This window comes from Thalassophryne amazonica, chromosome 1 (assembly GCF_902500255.1).
Source record: "Thalassophryne amazonica chromosome 1, fThaAma1.1, whole genome shotgun sequence".
Taxonomy (NCBI): domain Eukaryota; kingdom Metazoa; phylum Chordata; class Actinopteri; order Batrachoidiformes; family Batrachoididae; genus Thalassophryne; species Thalassophryne amazonica.
In genome coordinates this window covers 120,189,643-120,212,258 of record NC_047103.1, presented here as the reverse complement: position 1 = coordinate 120,212,258, position 22,616 = coordinate 120,189,643, and the positions used below count along the sequence as shown (strand labels likewise).

The 22,616-nt window shown below is 40.4% G+C and overlaps 1 protein-coding gene across 1 annotated transcript in view; it reads left to right on the top strand.

Moving 5' to 3' along the window:
- The window catches only part of si:ch211-132g1.7 (prostaglandin F2 receptor negative regulator), a 317,262-nt gene that overhangs the window by 110,440 nt on the left and 184,206 nt on the right, over positions 1 to 22,616 (top strand). Inside the window, exon 5 of the mRNA XM_034173857.1 lies at positions 19,478 to 19,906. Coding sequence (XP_034029748.1) covers positions 19,478 to 19,906 — 429 coding nt within the window. The remainder of the gene's footprint in view (positions 1 to 19,477; positions 19,907 to 22,616) is intronic.

The window sequence follows — 22,616 nt, the reverse complement described above, 5'->3', positions numbered from 1 at the left end:
TGGTGTAGCCAGGTTGCACTGGGTCCCTGTATAATCCCCTGAAAACCAGAGGTACTTGGCTTGTGTCGGGAGGTAGATCTACAGCCTGCCCATGTCGGGGATCATATAGCCACCTCTGGTGGATCAATTCCTGTTGGAGGGTACGCTCCCGTCCCTCCATATTCACTGATGGGTAGATGCATGGTGCCGATGGACCTGCTCCTTCAGTTCCTTGCCTTCTTCATCCTTCTGGGGTGTGGCTGTAGCTGCAGAGCTTGCCCAGGCTTCATCCAGTTTGTAGGCTCTGATCTAGATATCGCCTTATCTGCCACCCTTTGGCCCCAGCCACATGTAGGAGCCTTCCCTGTGTAGTGTGGTGTGTGTGCAAGCACTGCAAAACACAAGATAATTTCCATCCCACTGGCAGGTGCACTCGGCTGGGTCCATCTTCATTCTTCTCACATCCCACTGGGTTACAACGATGAGCCTGGGTAGTTGTTACTCAACATAATCCACATATGTAGGCATCCAAGACCTTTACAGGTTTAAACCTCATATTCTTGAACTCACTCCTCACCCCTTTTGGCTTGAGGGGTCTCTCGCTCCCTGGTCCTTCCCACTGGACCGTTAGTGATGAGTTCTTTAAACAGACTGCGCATGAATTTTTGACTTTTCTCCACTCTCTCACTTCTTTTTCTCCTGACAGGAATCCTCTTTTTGCATAATCTAATATTCTCAGAGCTCTGCCTGTCCAGAGTTCTGAGGTTGTTCTTCTTAAGATGATCACCCCATAGACAGTGGCCAATCTGACGTAGGGTGGTAGGTTCTGTGTGGTTTTGGCCATTCTTGGTTCCTGGTTTCTTCTAGTTAGGAATAGGCTTGAGCTGCTGTACTCCTTGGATTCCTTTCTTCTTTACCTCTACTGTGTTGCTGTCCAGTATTTTCACCACTATGTCTGAGGTGTTGTATTTGGCTTTGACTGCAGTATTGGTGGGATGGTCTCGAGCTTTTATCCACACTCTTTGTCCAACATGAAAATGGGCTTTTGGTTTCGGATTGAGAGTTTTCTTCTCGTTGCCCCGCCCCACTTCATGTGTCACAAATGGGCGTTGGTTCAGTTCTTCAGAAGGGGATGGCCTTCCATCACGAGGTCAGTCATTCAGAGCTTTCCCAATCTCCAGGGCATTAATGCTCCATTCCTTCCTGTTGGCATTTTTCCCATTCCAATTTTTAACCAACCCAATGGTCCGCTCCACCACCCCATTTGCTTGAGGTGTATATATTGGTGAGTAGATTCTCATGACCCCTTTCTTCTGGCACCATTGGTTGACTTGACAGTTGCGAAAATGAGTACCATTGTCTGTCCATAGCTCTTTTGGTACTCCTAAATGATGGCATGCCTGTTCCAGCATGCTAACCACACTGCTGCCATTGGCTTTTCTCACTGGTTTAACAACCACATAACCGGACATAGAATTCAATAGCACCAAAAGGTATTTTTCACCTTTCTTTCCAATCACCCTCCCAAGGGCCCGGCTACATCCATGCATATTGATCCCCAATGGAATGGAATGGAATGGGGATCAATATGCTAATATCCTACTTTCTGGTAAGACCATCCACCTTCTGTCTTCTTCGCCCTGTGTTGTATCGACCACATACATCGCTGCCTTTAAGGACATGGCGGACTTAGTCTCCTGGAATCTAAAGTAGCCGCTTCTCCATCTCCATCCATGTAGGAATGGTGCCCATATGTCCTAGCGCCTCATGTACGGCTTGCACCACTTCCTCCAGACTCTTTTTGGACTACCCTTCCTTTAGGGTTTTTTTTTTTCCCACTTCTCGATCCCGACAGATGACTTTTCTCATCTGCACATAGCATCTCCCCCATCTAGCATTGGTGGCTTTGGTGCTCTCAATGGTCTCTTTCCTCGGGTATCGGTGCACTTGGCTCTGGGTAACGACTCTAATCCCTTGGCCCTGGGTGAGTTTTTTTTCAGCGCGCCCCAGTATCTGGATAGGACTGCTAGTTCTTGCTCCTCTGGTGGATATTTCCTTTCTATCAAGGACAGGGTATAGCTCCACAGGGTTACCATGCCCCCTCCTTCGTTACTCACTTTTACCACTGAGTCCTCTTCTTCGCAACTTACTTCAGATATTAATCTGGGTGTTAAGATCCTTGGTTCCAGCCTGATAACCTTTTGCAGCTTCTCCAGATTATCTTGATCCATGGCTGTCGACATCCACTGCCCACCGGGTTGTTGGTCTGGTTCTCCTGTTTTCTTTCTGAGACAGGATTATAGGGGGGTTTAGCATATCTCTGGTAGTGTGGAACATGATCTCTCACATAATTGCAAAGCCCCAGTATCTTCTGTAAGTCATTCTCAGATTGTGGTGGTTTAATCTGTCGTAATTTTTCCCTGTGTCCTTCTAAGAGTCCCAGCTGGAGCTCTTTGGGGATTCCCTTGCAGTGTCCAGTACTGCTGTGGAGGTGGTTTAGGAGTCTTTTTCTCTGCTATCGGCTTTGGTGAAAAACTAATTCATGCATTTATTTTCTCTAGGCTGGACTATTGTAATTCATTATTATCAGGTTGTCCTAAAAGTTCCCTGAAAAGCCTTCAGTTAATTCAAAATGCTGCAGCTAGAGTACTAACGGGGACTAGAAAGAGAGAGCATATCTCACCCATATTGGCCTCTCTTCATTGGCTTCCTGTTAATTCTAGAATAGAATTTAAAATTCTTCTTCTTACTTATAAGGTTTTGAATAATCAGGTCCCATCTTATCTTAGGGACCTCATAGTACCATATCACCCCAATAGAGCGCTTCGCTCTCAGACTGCAGGCTTACTTGTAGTTCCTAGGGTTTGTAAGAGTAGAATGGGAGGCAGAGCCTTCAACTTTCAGGCTCCTCTCCTGTGGAACCAGCTCCCAATTCGGATCAGGGAGACAGACACCCTCTCTACTTTTAAGATTAGGCTTAAAACTTTCCTTTTTGCTAAAGCTTATAGTTAGGGCTGGATCAGGTGACCCTGAACCAGCCCTTAGTTATGCTGCTATAGACTTAGACTGCTGGGGGGTTCCCATGATGCACTGAGTGTTTCTTTCTCTTTTTGCTCTGTATGCACCACTCTGCATTTAATCATTAGTGATTGATCTCTGCTCCCCTCCACAGCATGTCTTTTTCCTGGTTCTCTCCCTCAGCCCCAACCAGTCCCAGCAGAAGACTGCCCCTCCCTGAGCCTGGTTCTGCTGGAGGTTTCTTCCTGTTAAAAGAGAGTTTTTCCTTCCAACTGTCGCCAAGTGCTTGCTCACAGGGGGTCGTTTTGACCATTGGGGTTTTTACGTAATTATTGTATGGCCTTGCCTTACAATATAAAGCGCCTTGGGGCAACTGTTTGTTGTGATTTGGCGCTATATAAATAAAATTGATTGATTGATTGATTGATTGGTGTACTACTTTCTTTCTTCTTTCCTCATAGAATTGGTACTCTAGGTCCCAACTCTTCACCGCTGCATCCATCTGTGGGACTGTTGTTTCATCTATTGGCATCCTCACAAGTGTAACCTTTCCTCTCCTGCATTTAGTCATCTCCCTCAGAGCTCTTACATAGCATTGGGGCAGGATCGACTGTTTGAGCCCATGCCACACTTGGACTAATGTCTGGTCTTTATCAAACCCAGCTCTTGCTCTAGCAGTGTGAGAATCCTCATCATTAGGGTCCTCCAACACCATCCTAGCATAGTGGTTCCATGCTGGTTCCCCCATGCTGATGGGTTTGCTAGTTACATAGCCCAACCACATGGACTTGCCCCCTTCGTGGTTAGAAGCTTTATCGATAAGCGGCCACACTTCCTTTAAATAGTCTTTTATGTCTTCATTTTGTCCTTTCTGTCACACAAGCATTTTCAATTTCTTGAACTCTCTGAAGTCTATTCCTTCCGCCTGGATTCCCTCTTGACCCCTCTGTAGATTCTGCCTCAGGAGTATAGGTTGGAACTCCCGAGTCGGGGGATCTGTCTGGGGGTCAGGTTGAGGGTTAGGTTGCGGCTGCACTGTCTCGTTGTCTTCCTCCAGGTTTTCCTTGCTTGTCTCCTTCATCACCTGCCTTGACCAGCGTAGAGCAGCTGTCTTTATCTTTCTTAACATCACATCATGGGCAACTCCCAAGTATGTCATTCGGAAATGGGTTGTCAGGTCTTTACAAGCTGTCAATGTAGGGTAGAAGGGCCACATAAGGATGTTAGCCCATTCTTCTACAGTGGCAGTCACCTTGAGGGTCTTTTTCTCTTCCTGTCATTCGATCCATTCCCCAGGGATGTCGTACTCCGTCTGTCCAACTTCTGGGGCGTAGGCTTGCCACTTGCCTCGGATCTCTACTGGGTTGTATCTGAAGTCCCTCACTATCTTTTCGGAGGCTGCACAAACATTAAATACCTTCACTCCTCTCTTTTTCTGATGATACTGTCCAGATCGCAGTTCTCTGTGAGGGACCCCTCTTTCCCCCATCACGGACAGCTGTTCATCTTCTGCTGCATCCGGCAGATTAGCGTTGTCATCTGTGTCGCTGTCCTGGTTGTCCTCAATATCTGACTCATGAGCAGAAGTCGGCCCTCATGCTCTCCCTTGGGGAGACTCAGCTGTCCCAATGTTTTCTACGGCTCGGGACTGGAGCCATGGGTCCTCCTCTTTGCTGTCCATCTGGGAGGGCATGGCAACTTCTCTCTCTCATTGTGACAGTTTTAACTTGGGGGACCATATGAATTATACTTACAACTCACGCTGGAGCTCGGTGGGGGTTTCTGGACCTAGGTCTCTGCACTTGCACCGCATGGACCGATCTTTCTTCATTCGCTACAGTCGGCAGCGGTCTTATCACCAGCGGGGAACTGGTTGTCGCTTCCCTGACAACAGAAGAGGTTGGGAGAGAAGAGAGAGAGAAGGTCATTAAAGTATACAACAGTCAGAACCCGTGGTTCAATTCAGATGTTAGAATGAAGATGAAGGAACGAAATTCAGCATTTAAATCTGGGGACATTACTGCTTACAGACAATCCAGATATTCTCTCGAGCGGTCAATTAAATTGGCCAAACGGTCATATGGAGAAAGGATGGAAGACTACTTTAAAGAGGATAACCCCCGGCTGATGTGGAAAGGACTCAATTCCATCACTTCATGGAAACCTAAAGCAGGGAACATAGTATCCACTGATCAGGCCTTGCCTAATGATCTGAATAATTTATATTGTCGTTTCGAGTCTGCTGATCTTGACTCTGTTGGTTTCCTTGAATGCTTGGATTACAGCAGTTTGACTGTGAGGCAGGAGGATGTGCAGCGTGCCCTATTTAGGACCAAGGTTCGTAAGGCTCCTGGCCCTGATAATGTCCGTCCTCGTATCCTCAAATTATGCTTGGAGCAATTGGCTCCTGTTCTTACAGATCTTTTTAACATGTCACTCAGGAACTGTACTGTCCCAGAAAGTTTTAAGAAATCTATCATCATTCCAGTGCCAAAGAAAACACCTGTGACGTGTTTGAATGATTATAGACCGGTGGCACTCACTTCTGTTTTAATGAAATGCTTTGAACGTTTGGTGCTGGATTTTATCAAAGGCCAGATCCCAGTGTCTGTGGACCCGCTCCAGTTTGCATATAGACAGAATAGGAGTGTTGAGGACGCAATCTCCTTTGCCTTGAACTGTATTTATAGCCACCTGGACTCTAGCAATACTTATGCTAGAATGTTGTTCATTGATTACAGTTCGGCTTTTAACTCTCTTGTACCATCCAGACTTGTTCAAAAACTTAAGACTCTTGGTTTGGGTGATGCCATTTGTAAGTGGATTTTTAGTTTTTTAACCAACAGATCTCAGAGAGTGAAAATGAATGGCTGTCTTTCTGATGAAATGTTCGTGAGCACTGGTTCCCCTCAAGGATGTATCCTTAGTCCCATTCTTTTTACACTGTACACTAACGACTGTGTGGCTTCCCATGACAGTAATCACATAGTTAAATGCGCTGATGACACAACTATCATTGGGTTGATCAGTGTAAATGATGATTCTTGCTACAGGGCAGAGATACAGAAAGTTGTGGATTGGAGCAAAGAAAATAATCTGCTCCTGAACACTTCTAAAACTTGTGAACTTGTTGTTGATTTCGGTCGAAATAACAGCCACTCACCTCTTGTTATTGAGGACTCTAAAGTTGAAATTGTGGAAGAATGTAAATTTCTTGGGCTGACTGTCTAATGATCTTAGTTGGAACAAAAACACCACCAATATTGTTAAAAAGGCTCGTCAGCGTCTCTTCTTCTTGCGGGAACTTAGAGAATTCACCATGAAATCTAAAATCCTTGTGCATTTTAATCGGTGCATTATTGAAAGTCTTCTTGTTAGCTCCATCACTGCCTGGTTTGGAAAAATTACTGCCAAAGACAAGAGAGCGCTATATAAGGTGGTCCGCTCGGCCAAAAAAATTGTGAACTGTGACTTGCCTGTGCTGGAGGCTCTATACAAAAGTAGACTCTTAAACCGAGCTTTTCAGATCATAAATGATCCTTCTGGCCACCCTGGAAGAGACACGTTTGAGCTTCTTCCCTCTGGAAGAAGGTACCGCTGTGTTAGGTGTAAGACCTCTCGTCATGCAAGGAGCTTCTTCCCACAAGCTGTGATCAGCACCTTATCTTATTTTATTTATCTGATCTTAACTTTTAACTTGATCTCTGTACTTCGTATTTCACAGTGTCAGTGTCTTTATGTGATTATTGTTCTGTGTCTGTCTAATGTTGTTTTCCTTGTGTTTGATGCACTGAGCTTTTTCACAATCATTTCCTATGTATTTTTTTTAAACTACAAATGGCAAATAAACTAATCTTGAATCTTGAACAGCATTGGTCTTGATCGGGCTCTCTCATCTTCCCCCGAAGTTAAGGGATTCCAACGCTCTCCTCACCCGATCTTGCCCCCTTTTTTTTAATCTCTTTTTTCCCCTGTCTGCATATATAGTAATGGGAAATGCCACACTGCCAGAACCATTTATGAACATTAATACACATATATGCAATTTATTCTTGCAGAACAGAAGGTATGTAGTGCGTGAGTGAATATGGTGTGCGTGTGTGACCCCCATCTGCCCTTCCCGATCACTCTACAAGATCCTACTCAAAGCCGACTGACAACTTATATCAGGAGAGACCGACCACCAAAACAACACGAAGACAGACAAAAACGAAAGACAAGTGGTGAAAGCAATAACTGTGAAGTGAGACACAGAGGAGATGGTGCCTCAACATAAAACATGCTGGAACAAACCACCACACATGAACAAGCAGTGACAGCGACAGTCTGTTGTCTAGTTAGTGAGCTTTCTTTCCATAATCTAGGACACCAGAGTCTTGATCCCCTTGAGAGCACCCAAAACTGAATTGTGTTGTCAGCCACGAACACGTAACCAGCCACACACAGAGACCCAGATCACAGCTATATATCCAATCACTACTGTGGCTGGTGTGTTGGTAGTTTATCTTCTGTTGAGCCTGTTCCTCTTCTTAGCATTTAGCTCAGCTGGGGTGAAGCTTGAAGTTTCTTTCTTGTGATGATAAGTGCTCAGAAACTCTCCCTTTTCAGTTGAAAATTTTCTTGTCCCAGAGTCTGTTGCTTGGTGTGGTCGATCCTTGCATCAGGTCCAGGCAGAGGACGGCAGAAGGTTAACTGCGATTCTTCCCGTTCTTTTCCTTAAATACCCATTGTTTCAGTGGACGTACACTATTTCATTTGATCACATTCTTCTCCTAATATAGTTATAAGTAGTTGGACTGACTCTCCTCCCCTTCTTTCTGTTTGTGCTGGACATGTCTGGTCATGTTAACAGTAACATGAGAGTACATCATTTCCACACAGTAGATTCTTTCATGAGCGGAAAGTACCAAACCTTCTCCACCTTACTGGAAATTACTCAACTTTCCCTAATATCAGTAGGAACAGACATTCAATAATCATGCATTCCATAGCATTACATTTAACACTCTTTCATCCGAAATTCTTCTAAATTCTCAACCATTTTGAATTAAAAATAATTTTAATCACAGCATTATCTTGATACCTTTATTATAAAACCATCCTTAATACTGGTTGTCATGAAAGCATCCTAATCACAACCTTACTTTAATCATTTCTCTTTAATCATAGCAAATTTTATTGTTTAGCAGCTTCAAACCATTTCTCATTGTATTTCTTGTTCACAAAATACATCACTTAGATAATTGATTACTAAACTTAGTACCAGTAAGCAGAGAGGGATTTCAGCCTTCCTTGACAGGATCCAGTGACCAATTTCATATTTATTTACTTTAAGACTCAATAAAATGTTGACATAGAAAACCTGTAAAGCCTACTTTTAATACACAGAAAATTCACAAGAGGTATTGATAAGGGAATCGATAAGGAACCGGATCGATAAGCGGAATTGATAATGGTATCGATATAAAATCTTATCAATACCCATCCCTACAGATAATTTTACTGAAAAAGTGTAGATATCTTGCTGAGTTAGATAAGTGTGTGACATTTGTGTTTTCTTCTTGTAACTTCATTGATAGTTGGCAAACCTGTTGATGCTTGATAACCAACAACTGGACAAGAGTGTGTTCTTGCAGACTGACAGAGTCCATAACAGTAATAATACGAGTAAGTTGAGTGCCACCTATACTTTAGCAGCTTCATTATCCCACGTTCATTTCAAGTGGGCTTAATAATCGAGTCATATCCCACATAAACTAGGTTGGGATGTTGAGGACACATTCCAGAAATGCCTCAGATATGTGTCACTTAAGCAAAATTCACATTTTTTTAGCTCCCCCATCAATGGCACCCCGGACAGCCCACTGAAATTTTACAGTTTTACAGAACTCCTCCCATCACAGATGGACAAAAATCAAGATGAAGTTGGGCAGTCATGAGTGCATTCGGGAAAAATGCGCTGTAATGTTGGAATGTACAGTATTTCAGTTTCATAAGCTAGTTTTTTAAGAAGCCCAATTTTGGCCCACAAGAATTGCAAGCCAATATAACTGGTCGATATGAGCTACTTGGAGATAAAACAGAGAGAGTTTTTCCTTACCACTGTTGCTCTGGGGGTTAGTAAGGTTAGACCTTACTTGTGTGAAGCGCCTTGAGGCAACTCTGTTGTGATTTGGCGCTATATAAATGAAAATAAATTGAAATTGAAAACAATATAGTTGTTTATAAATGCTGATAAAAGACAATTAAAAGAAACTGAGATGGAAAATCTATGCAGTGATTCGTATTTCAGTGCTGCCCATGTCATTGATGCACACTCATTTTTAAAAGAATGCATTGAAAAGTTCACAACCAAACACTGTCCTTGTATTCAGTCTGCTTTGCTGCTGCCAGTAAGGGCACGCCACCAAGCAAATTGCAGAGGTTTACGCTTTATATTTAATTTAACCTTTATTTAACCAGGTTAGTCCCATTGACATAGAGACCTCTTTTGAAAAGGAGACCTAGACAATTATAAAGTTTCCATTTTACCTAACCTGCATGTCTTTGGATTTGGCATGAAACCGGAGCACCCGGAGGAAACTCGTACAAACACGGGGAGAACATGCAAACTCCACACAAAAAAGGCCACAGGTGGGAATCGAACCCATGGCCTTCTTGCTTGTGAGGCAATAGTGCTAGCCACTAACTCACCGTGCTGCTGAATTTGAATTAGTGTAAAATTTAAAGGAAGAAATGTTGGTCAAAAAGCGATGCTGCTGTCGTTAATGCCATCATTTGTGCAAAATTGATCAAACTTAAAATTGACAAAATATTAAAGGTGGTCTGGCATAGTGATCAAAGATCATCCAAAAAAAAAAAAAACACTTAACGAGCTATACACACAGTAACTTAATTCAATGCAAATGATGAGATGTTGTGCAATTTTAGTAGGAAGCAAATGCTATGCATAACTGTGTAACCTTTGAAACATTCTTTGCATGACATCAAATGCCATGAAATATAAAATGACAAAATATGAAATTTTGGCAATATTGTAACTTAAATTGGCTTCAGTTGTGGCTTTCACAGTAGATAAAAAAATTTGCAAATCTTGAATAATTTATTTTATTCTGATTCCAATAGGCCCACTGATGTCTGAGAAAGGGCCCATTGTATGGAGAAAATGACCCATTACTTCAGGCATTGAGGGGATACTAGCCCCATACCACCATTTTGAAATATTAATCGTTGTGTCAATAACCCTCTGGAGTCCAGGGAGTAATTGCGCATGTTTGATTACTTTTGGTTTTATCATCATAATTTACCTTAACAAACTGTTTGCCTTGTTTGGTGTCATTTTGTTCAGCACAACCTCACCTGTGTGACTTGACACTTTTTCTTTCATTCTGACATATTAACACAGTGAACCTAAATTCACACAGAAACATAAAATTTGAATAGAAAAGGTTTACTGTGAAAACCACAAACATTTTTATAACTGAGAATTCGGGCTGCAGCAATCGATTATTTTAGTAATCAAGTATTCTATCGATTATTCTGGCGATTAATTGAGTAATTGGATAAAAAGTACTTTAGCGTTTTTAAACATCAGTAGTCCAGGGCTCTTCCTAAGCAGTGTCACTGTGCCAAAGTCTTGACATTTTGCTGAAATGGCGATGGGATGTGGCTTTCTATTTGTTTGTTTTTTCCCAACTTGTAAAATTTAACTATTTTCAGTTTTTCGATTATTATTTTTAAAGGTTGGTGGACTGGGTCCCTACGTGATTTTTTTAAATTTTTTTTATCCCTCTTTCTCTTCGATTCAGCAGATGCATTTCAGCTGGAGGTTGAACATGCAAGCCTCACAGTCAGTTTTTTTTTTCTTTTTTGTTTTAAGTTACTGTATTTGTGAAGCATTGTGTGTTGCCCAAAAAAGTGGAAATTAAAAAGTGAAACAGTCAGCGCGAATCTGAACAAAACAGACAGCAAGGCTTCGACTGTGGGTACCCGGCCGTCACTCACCACGTCCAGCAGACCGTGTGTTTTTTTAAAAATAGACAAACACACTGCTTCACTTTAAATGCGCAGTAAGTCTATTTCAGATGATCAGTGTGGAGCCTCTTTCTCTTAAAAGGTTTTATTTTACTCTGTGTCGCATTGGAAAGTGGTAGCTTTAAGGGCTAAATTATTAGCAGTTACAAGGCCTGAGCGCATACTCTAGTCTTCTTCTGTTGTTTTTTCTGGGGACGTTACAGCGCCACACACAGGCCTGGCATATGTGCTACAGCGTTAAGTGAAGCTTCGAGGCACAGAATTTGCCTCGATCATGTCTTGTAATCGAATTATTTGAGTTATTCGAGTAATCGAAAATGCAAATGTAAATTGTCAAAAAAATATGTTCAAATATAGAAAACAACAAAGTTATATACATTATTTACATTAAAATGCAGTAAATGCATGCAATAAGATGCCACACAAGTTATATTTGTGACACTTAGAAAAACAATTCCTGTCCAAAACAAGACTTCTCTGACTTGTGTTGGACATGTAAAATTGGACATTGGAATGACCTGATACTTTGTCATTCGTGCTGCTGTCCACCTGGAGGCAGCATATGTCTTTGGTGGCTTTTTTTTCCCCTCACTAAAAAGCCCATGTGGGGTCGTTGATCAATCCACGTGGAATCTGTGGTTTTGATTGGTTTTACATCATGCATTTTTCCACCAATGATAAAGGGGAAGACGTCTTCCCCCCACCCCCCAGGCTGGCCACAGAAGAGGAATGAGGGAAGGCATTCATGCGCACACTGAATGCGGCGCTTCCATAACCAAATACATGTGTTTCTGATCAATTAAGGTTTGGTTTAGAATGTGCATTTAACACCAAATAATAAAGGGAAAGTTATGTTTGTTTTTCCCTTGTAATTGCTCCGGCCAGGAAGTGAAGTCCTGTTTGTGAGCATGCTGGGCGAGTGCAGCAACCGCTTCACACACATTACCATAATAAATCAGGAAAATGCCTTCTGAAAATTATTAATCATTATTTAGGTTTTACTGGGTCTATCAAGAAAATTTAAAAACTGGTATATAGGTTGAAGTCTGCACTTTCAACAAACATTCAAAATAAACTGAAAGTATGGGGAATTTGATGGCAGGACCGCCTTAATTTGGTCATCTGACTTTGATGTGTATCCATGTTGAATGACTCCAGAGGGTTAATTTCAAACTGAATTGCCATGTTATCTTGGTGAGGACTCATGACAAAAGATGCACAGGATTTCTCTGTTACTGAATTGTGTTCCTGCAAGTTAGAAACTTCTAAAAACTGTGCTCACTTGATAAACTCTGAAAACAATATTGATGCGTGAAGTAACATCTTTGAGCTTGTTTTTTTTTTTGTTTTTTGTTTTTTCTTTACAAGGAAGACAATTAATAAAGTAGGTTGTTGTGGGAGATTTTTTTTTTTGGGAAATTCCTCAGACAAACAGTAAATCTGTTGTTGTTGTTTTTTACAACGCTAGAAAACATGTCATCTGTACACATCTCAGTTATGTTACTGTGTTTTTGTCTTGCACTAGGCTGTATCACACCAAATAAAAACCTGTCATTTCTGTTATTGTTTTTTATTTCTATAATCTTTATTTAAATAAAAGGGGAGTTAGTTTATTTTTTGAGATTACACTGTGGTATTGGAATGGTATTGAGTATTTTCCTAGATATCTACAACCCCTGGCAAAAATTATGGAATCACCGGCCTCGGAGGATGTTCATTCAGTTGTTTAATTTTGTAGAAAAAAAGCAGATCACAGACATGACACAAAACTAAAGTCATTTCAAATGGCAACTTTCTGGCTTTAAGAAACATTATAAGAAATCAAGAAAAAAAATTGTGGCAGTCAGTAACGGTTACTTTTTTTAGACCAAGCAGAGGGAAAAAATATGGACTCACTCAATTCTGAGGAATAAATTATGGAATCACCCTGTAAATTTTCATCCCCAAAACTAACACCTGCATCAAATCAGATCTGCTCATTAGTCTGCATCTAAAAAGGAGTGATCACACCTTGGAGAGGTGCACCAAGGTGTTGCACCAAGTGGACTGACATGAATCATGGCTCCAACACGAGAGATGTCAACTGAAACAAAGGAGAGGATTATCAAACTCTTAAAAGAGGGTAAATCATCACTCAATGTTGCAAAAGATGTTGGTTGTTCACAGTCTGCTGTGTCTAAACTCTGGACCAAATACAAACAACATGGGAAGGTTGTTAAAGGAAAACATACTGGTAGACCAAGGAAGACATCAAAGCGTCAAGACAGAAAACTTAAAGCAATATGTCTCAAAAATCGAAAATGAACAACAAAACAAATGAGGAACGAATGGGAGGAAACTGGAGTCGTCTGTGACCGAACTGTAAGAAACCGCCTAAAAGAAGTGGGATTTACATACAGAAAAGCTAAACGAAAGCCATCATTAACACCTAAACCGAGAAAAACAAGGTTACAATGGGCTAAGGAAAAGCAATTGTGGACTGTGGATGACTGGATGAAAGTCATATTCAGTGATGAATCTCGAATCTGCATTTGGCAAGGTGATGATGCTGGAACTTTGTTTGGTGCCTTTCCAATGAGATTTATAAAGATGACTGCCTGAAGAGAACATGTAAATTTCCACAGTCATTGATGAATGAGGGCTGCATGTCAGTAAAGGCACTGGGGAGATGGCTTGTCATTACATCATCAATAAATGCACAAGTTACGTTGATAGTTTGGACACTTTTCTTATCCCATCAGTTGAAAGGATGTTTGGGGATGATATCATTTTTCAAGATGATATGCATCTTGCCATAGAGCAAAAACTGTGAAAACATTCCTTGCAAAAAGACACATAGGGTCAATGTCATGGCCTTCAAATAGTCCGATCTTAATCCAATGAAAATCTTTGGTGGAAGTTGAAGAAAATGGTCCATGACAAGGCTCCACCTGCAAAGCTGATCTGGCAACAGCAATCAGAGAAAGTTGGAGCCAGATTGATGAAGAGTACTGTTTTGTCACTCATTAAGTCCATGCCTCAGAGACTGCAAGCTGTTATAAAAGCCAGAGGTGGTGCAACACAAGACTAGTGATGTGTTGGAGCGGTCTTTTGTTTATCATGATTTCCAATAATTTTTTTCCTCAGAATTGAGTGATTCCATATTTTTTCCCTCTGCTTGTCGAAAAAAGTAACCGTTACTGACTGCAACAATTTTTTTTTTCCTGATTTCTTATAGTGTTTCTTAAGCCAGAAGTTGCCATTTGAAAATGACTTTAGTTTTGTGTCATGTCTGTGATCTGCTTTTTCTACAAAATTAAACAAACTGAATGAACATCCTCCGAGGCCATTGATTCCATAATTTTTTGCCAGGGGTTTGTATATATTTGATAGTAATAGCAACAACAATAAAAGTATAATAACTAATATTGCTACAATACAGTTTCTGAGAAACAGACCAAAAATAACCTGATGAAACAAAACACAATCGAAAGGTAAAAACCAACTAACAATGAACATCAATACGAGGTCTATTATAAAAGTTCCGACCTTATTATTTTTTTTTCAAAAACCATATAGATTTGAATCATGTGTGATTGCGTCAGACAAGCTTGAGAACCCTCGTGCGCATGCGTGAGTTTTTTCCACGCCTGTCGGTTGCGTCATTCGCCTGTGAGCAGGCTTTGAGTGAGGAGTGGTCCAGCCCCCTCGCGAGTTTCATTGTCAGGAAATGGCGGAATGATTTGGGCGTTTTATCCATCAGACTTTTTTCAGAAACTGTTAGACTGGCATCTGGAACCATTAGAAAAAATTTATCTGCTTTCGGTGAAAATTTTAACAGGCTTCACAGATGTCTGATGCAATCACACGTGATTCAAATCCATATAGTTTTTGAAAAAATAAAAAGGTCGGTTTCTTTTCTAATAGACCTCGTAAATAAATATAGAAATAAATAACTGTTTCCTGTGAACACCTAGTGACTCTTACACCTCCACTTCATCCCTGTTTTATTTAAGTTTAATGACAATTTGTTTTGGTCAAACCACATCTAAGCTGTGTTTTTACGCAAGAAAAAAACTAAAATTCAGTTAACTGCACATTTGTGTCTTTTTTTCATGAAATATCTTATTATAGATCACATATTACACTTTAGTCATGCCTTTGTTGATATAGTTGCTGTAGGTATCTAAAAATGCTCATAATTGGGTGAAACCTGATGGAAATCTCTGTAGTGTGCCGATGGTGTATGTATGTGCAAAATAACAAAACATTACTCCAGGTATGTTTTTGGCGAGAATATAACATCATAATTTTATTACACACTGAAACGTTGATGTTGCGTGACAAAGGCCTTTTAATAATAACTCACTTCAAGAAATAATGACAAAACACACATGTAAGTAAAAAACAAACAAAAAAAATGGTTAATCGATTACTAAAATAATCGTTAGTTGCAGCCGTAGTTTGTTTTACGAGTGAGAGCATTTTACCAATTAAATTTGAATACGCCAGTTTTGAGTTTCTCAGTGCGCATGCGTTTTCAAAACTGGTGACAGTGTTACTTTGTGCACAGCAGAACAGTGTTATCAGTTGCTTTAGTCACTGATTTTGTATTTTATTGACTGTACAGCCAGTGACACAGCACCCAGTTGGTGCATTCACCGGATTACAATAGATCAAAATACTACAGAAGACAAGAATTTTTACTTGACAGTTTGAAGTGAGTTTTCTTTGTTTCAGAGGGCTTCATACCCATTAAAATTCACCAGAATATACAAAATTTGACATGCTCTTTTAAAAAATTTCTGGGGGAGCACCCCCAGACCCCCCATAATCAATAGTGCGTTTTTGCTTAACAGTTTGAAGTGACTTTTATTTGTTTCAGGGGGCTTCATACGCATTAAAATTCACCAGAATGTACAAAATTTGACTTGCTCTTTTAAAAAATTTCTGTGGGAGATCCCCCAGACCCCCATAGCTTGAAGTGAGTTTTCTTTGTTTCACAGGGCTTCATACCCATTAAAATTCACCATAATGTACAAAATTTGACTTGCTCTTTTAAAACATTTCTGGGGGAGATCCCCCAGGAACTCCATAATCAATACTGTGTTTTTACTTCACAGATTTAAGTGAGTTTTATTTGTTTCAGAGGGCTTCATACCTGTTAAAATTCACCAGAATACACAAAATTTGACATGGTCTTTAAAAATGTTCTGGGGGAGCACACCCAGACCCCCCAGAATCAAGACTACACCCCGCTCCCCACCACCCTTTTATGTACCTTTATGTTCAAGTTTTGCATTCTTTTTATGCTTTATCTGTCTCAACTTAGAGGCTATTTAGAATAGATTTGTATGCTGTATAATGTGTTTATTGTATTTATTGAGGAAAAAAGAGTGTGTGCCCCCACTATGCCACATTTTAGTGAAGTGCTGGCATTGATTTTTGCCAGGAAAAAATTTCAGTCAGATGAAAATTTATTGGGTTAACCCATGTGCTCACAACTTCTAAAACACAATACAATTTTGATGTTGATGATGATTGATTTAAATCCATATCAGTGCTTTAAGGTTTTTGCCTCGTCAGTTTGAAAATTAACTTTCTACTTATAAATAAATAAAAATGATTTCTCTTTTTTGTGTTTGGCAGACTACAAACCAGCTTTAGAGGTGCATACCACTACCTACTGTATCAGAGTGTGTGGAATCCATAGACTGTATATATACTGGACAAATTCCATGTGATGTCACCCATAGATTCTCCATAGAGACCCAGAATAGCTGATATGAAGCTCTGCCTAGGCATCATCATGTTGGCAGCAGTGGTGGGTGCTGATCACGATGAACTCATTAATGCATAAAGGGGTGGAGTCTGGGTGACTCAGTGCATGACAAAAGACACCTGAAAAACGCCTCTCCTCTTCAGTCTATCCTTGCTTGGGATTTTATTTAATCATTTTGTGGGGATGATTTGCTTTGATGTGGACCTAAAAGTTCTAAGCCGCTTGTTTTCTCAGTAATCATGCATTAACGGGGCTTAACAGATCAGGCTACTGATAGCTATGCTAAAACGGCTAACGCTGTTGGCATACAACATTAAATATCACAAGAATTTGACTCTGAATATTGCAGTAGGGATGTCTTAGATAATCTGTAAGGGCATTTCACCACACAACTCATATTATTCCATGTGTTTGTAATAAAATACTCCACATAAAACAGATACAGCCTCCACAACAGCTGGCAATGGCATCAAGTGGACTCTGAGCTACGGTCACAGTGAGAGTTGGAGACACTGGGCTAACCTGTTGTCACTCAGTGTGATGACACCCCCAGTTATAAAGAACTTTATGATTTAAATAATCAAGAGATTAGAAAAAAAATTCACCCCGTACAGTTATCATGGAGGTGGAAACTATCTAAAGAGACATAAACAGGTTTTGTATCTCACTGTAAAAATGTTTTGGTTTTTTTTTTTTTGTTTTTTTTCCTGCTCTAATATTGTCCATTTAACTTGGATTGTGCTCTGTTCTGGAGCCAGCCTCAAGTGGCCAGTCAAGGAACTGCAACTTTTCTTCTTCTGGTAGGACTTCATCTGATGCCATTGAAGCTTCGGGCTTGTTGGAATCACGATATTAATTATTTAAAGTCAACAGAATGTGAAATGTTAAAATGAAAAATACAAGAATTGAAATGTACAATAAATAACACTATTCGGAAACAGCACATTTCATAGTTTTAGCACAGTTATACAGCACTTTAAAAAAACTGAACATTGGCTTGTGAGTACTGCTGTAGTTTATTTATTGCCTAAAACCACTGTGTTGTTGCACTCATTCCAATGGTGTGCTTAATTTTATTTAGTTATTTATTTTTTTAAATGGAAAAACCTAAAACTTGGAAAGCACTCTTCACCTGTGCCAGGATGGGTATTTCTACTAGTGTGACAAATGCGTAAAAAGACCATGAATATGCATGCACAAACAAACTTTGAGGATGCTGTATTGTGGTGCGACCTGAAAATTCTTCATCATAACTGTGGGCTGCATTGCAGTGCATTTAGTGTGACCACTGGATATAGAGTGATTTTGGAAGAACATAAACGAAAAGAGACCTGGGGTGTGTGTGGGAGAGTTTGCTAACTGTTGTGTGGCTGTCCTTTATTTTGTTGCCATCCTCTCTTCTTTTAGGTTCTTGTCTTCTTTCCTCCCCTGCCCTCCATCCCGGGAGGTTTCTGACCTTGCTGTCTGTCTTATTCTGTCTTAGAAGGCCCCTGAAACATACAAGAGCTCATTCACTGCGGTTGCTGCGACACCATATCTTGCACTTTGTAGGTTACCATATCCTCTTATGTCCTGGAAACACCTATTGGTTTATAATGAAACCAGGGGACAGTAACACACACAGGTCTCATTCTCTTGGTCCGTTGTGTCCCATGCAGTTCATATTGACTGACTGACTGGAGCAAAGAAAATGAGAAAAGTCAAACAGACTGAGCTTGTTTCCTTTGTCCTTTTCCAGACACCATACAGAGACTCTTCTCCATATATAACGGTCTCAGATCTTTGAGACCAATCCACACTGCTGGACAAATTATTGTCTTGTAGATACTCAGAAATGCCATTTTATTGTGTTGGTCCTCTGCTTTGGAAACGTGCCTGTTTACTTGATCTAAAATATAGTGTTAAAAGCTAAAAGTAGCTTTGAATAATGTATGTAAAGGACAAAAACCAGAGAAGAAAGGGATTGCCTACGGTGCATCCAGAAAGTATTCACAGTGCTTCACTTTTCCCACATTTTATATTACATACTTATTCCAAAATGGGTGAAATACATTTTTGGGTTGTTTATGTGAATGGTATGCTTCTTATTGGGCAACTGAATGGTGTAAATGATTAGCACACTTGCCTCCCAACCAAAAGGTGCCCAGTTCAAGACAGCCTATGCCCCAGTTTGCTTGTACATCTTGAGTTGTATCAGGAAGGACCTCTGCCAAAAAAATGGGAACTGTCAAAATAAATTAATATATATTCCTTTTTTGTTGTTGTTAAATTGTAACATCTTCCTTCAGTGTTGTCTCTATGTAGAAGAAAGTTCTCAATTCTTATACTTGTACAGTTGTTTTGTACAACCCCAAGTCAGAAAAAAAAACTTGGGATCATATGGAAAATGTAAATTAAAAAAACAAACAAACACAGGAATTGACCAGAGATTGATCCAGTCCACCCTGCTGTAATTGGGTCACAACAATGGGTGTGGAAGTAACCTGTGACAGACTGTATTCCCATCCAAGAGGAGCTATACACTCTCATCCACTTCACGCTGTGGTATTCAGGGTTAAGCACTCACCTGATGGGCCTTAGCAGCTGGGTAGGATTTATGTCTTCTTTACAATATAGTATATGGTTTAAATTCTTTTTAAAATACAATTTGCCCTTCACTGTATTTTTTTTTTCTGTCCCTTCCAGGTCAATCACTCAGTGTCAAGGCTTTTTCTTCTGTGTCTCCACACTCTTCGTCTTTGGTCCTCTCCCTTGGTGACACATTGACCCTGCTCTGCTCTGTTACTGCTGACAACTTGCCTTCCCTTGCCCTAGAAGTGACATGGTTGGCCGATGGTCATGATATCATCACTATGGACCGCAGTGGGCTTGTGGTTTCAAACACATCCACAAGTGAAGCAAGAGTAAGTGGAGGAGATGTGAGCCTGGAGCGAACAGGCCCTGGGGACTTCAGGCTGGCGGTGAGGGGAGCAAGCGGAGAGGATGGAGGGCTGTACACCTGCCGAGTCAGAGCCTTCATTGAAAGGGGAAGAACCACTGGAGGAGGAGGGGGGAGGTGGCACATGGCCACTGAGAAGACGTCCACCCCCGTGACGGTGAAAGTGGCACAGATAAGTTAGTACAAGTACTTTGATTAAATCAGGATTTTGGCTGGCAGACTGGCAGCTTCAGTAACACCTAAGTAGCTCAGTCAGGTGTGTTCAGCCAATTCAGCTGATAGTCAGTGGTTGTAAAGACAACCTGCACCCTCTTGACCCTTTCTGGAATACTTTGGACACCACTGAACTAATTATTTTCTATGTGTAAGAAAGCATGGTGCTGCAACTATAAATCATTTTACAGCTACAACCAACATTACCGTTAGAAATGCCATGTCTAGTCGGACAAGAATGATATAGACATTCATATAAATTTTGACTATCATAGCTGTTGAAGTGTCATTCATTTTATATGGTCCTAATTATGGTTAAAAGGTATTGGCACCCTTCAATTTTAAGTACAGAATTCTAATTATGTTCAGAACTAAATGCAACTGATACTCAACACACTCATCTTCAACGGCTTACTCTAGTTAAGGGTCATGGTGGGGGGTAGAGTCTATCCCAGCATTCACAGGGCAAGAGGCAGGGTATACCCTGGACAGGACACCAGTCTGTCGTAGGGCCCCATATAGACAAACAAACACAATCACACCCACAACCCAATTTCCAATCCACCTAACCTGCGTGTTTTTGGATGTGGGAGGAAGCCGGAGTACCCGGAGAGAACCCATGTAAACATGGGGAGAACATGCAACTCTACACAGAAAGGATACCTTAGACCTCAACAGTTTTTAGAAGAAGAACTCAACCCTTTTATTTCCTGTTAATTACATAATTTTTAATGTTAATTTACTGTCTTAATGTATTTATAAATTATGTTCTTGTTATCACATACACATCTTATTATTGTCATTATTATCATCACTAATATTATTTTATTTTATGATTCTATTTTGCCATTTAATTTTTAAATGGACCACAATGGCATCACTTTTAATATATAGATGATTTATCGCCCACTGCTGGATAGGCGTGTGAGTTCAGTCTTGTTAGCTAATATCTGTAGTTTCTGTAGTCCTGTCAACTTTTCCTTTTGGTGGTTTTTATCATTGACACAAAATTCATAAGTATACCAAATGGCAATAGATACTTAAAATGGCTGGAGGTCAAGGGGTCCCTGGTCGGGGGTCTGAGGGCTGAAGCTCCCCAGAAGCTGAAGGGTTTTAGCCATGCTAATGCTCTCAGAACCATTTTTTCCAGTAAATTTGCAGTATATATAATTAAATTTGACTGCAACAAATAAGAATGTCAAAAGGGCAGTGAGAAAAACAAGTATTTAACCATGTATCATACATAGGATACTACCATACTGTATGCAACTCTTACCAGATGGGTTCTTGCAATTCTCATGTGAGTTTAATAAGAGAATGGTTGCCTGGTTCTACAGGATATAAAATGCATGTACTCATGCACAGAATTCCATCCTAATGTTCTGAAAATATATGAAGAGATATGTCGGAAAACTTGACTAAGTTCCATGAAAATGATTCTCACACAATTTAACGTTTTTTCAATATTCAAGATTGTCAGTTATTCCACTTTGCAAGTTATGGATGGTACTTGTATGGTATGATCAGTATCATCCATGTTCATTTTTTATTTGCCTTTGCTTTCTGTGCTTTTTTGTGCATTGATTTAATATGAGCCGGGTCCAGCTCTGCTGTGGCTGCTGCACCCTTCATGCATTTCCATTTAGTTGCCTGTGCCTGCGTGAAGTGTGCCGCCTCCTGTCTGTCTGTAGATCCTCTGTAAAGCTGAGCCATCACTTTCAAATAAAGCTCAAAAGCTTCATTATCTGACATAGCTACGTTCGTTTAGCCATTGGGATGTTTCTGCATTTCCTAAAATGGACATCACATGCATAGAAATGCAGAGGAAGATGTTCTTCGGAAATATAGCTGCTAATTTGCCAAACGAGAGGGATAATTAGCAAAAAAATACATCAGCGATCACTAATTATTACCACATGTGCGTGGATAGACTTAGAATCATGAATACTTTGATGTTGTGTTGCTAACTGGAATGTTAAATAACATGCGACATCCTTTAAACACTAACTTACTGAAGAAAGAAGCAGACAGCAACTCACCTGGATCTCACACAACGTCCAGTCCCACGGGTATCTGGTGTCTGCTTCACTGTCAATGTTCCTGGCATCTAAATCACCAGTTTTGTTCTTTTCTATTATGTCTTTCCACAGATTTTGACTCATTTCGTTTGTCTGAAGTTTAGCACCATTACAAAAAAGTTGATTTTTTTTTTTTTGGACTGCTTTATGGTAATCCCCACCCATTTTTGGCAGTGCTGTATATGCATATAACTGTCGTAAAATGTTTTTTTATGACATCTAACGTGCACCTTCAAAAGTGACTGATTCATACCTCATGCAAAAGACTTTGGCAGAAATTTTTAAATGCGTAGTACTACTACTACGTCTTCTTAGCTAATCAGCTTTTAGCTGAGCAGGAGGAGGAAGACAACGTAGTAGTAGTAGTAGTAATAGTAGTAATACGCACTATATTGGCACTAATAAAACAAACTGAAACTGATGGCTCACCCTGGACAGGATGCTGGCCTATCGCTGGTTGCTTCCCCAGCCAAGGCTGGTACCTATTTGCAGCTGAGTGGACTGATATAAGGCAGATTAAATGTCTTGTCCTAGGACATAGACAAGACACATTGGTAGTCCAACTCCTTATACCACTGAGCTTGACAGATGAGAA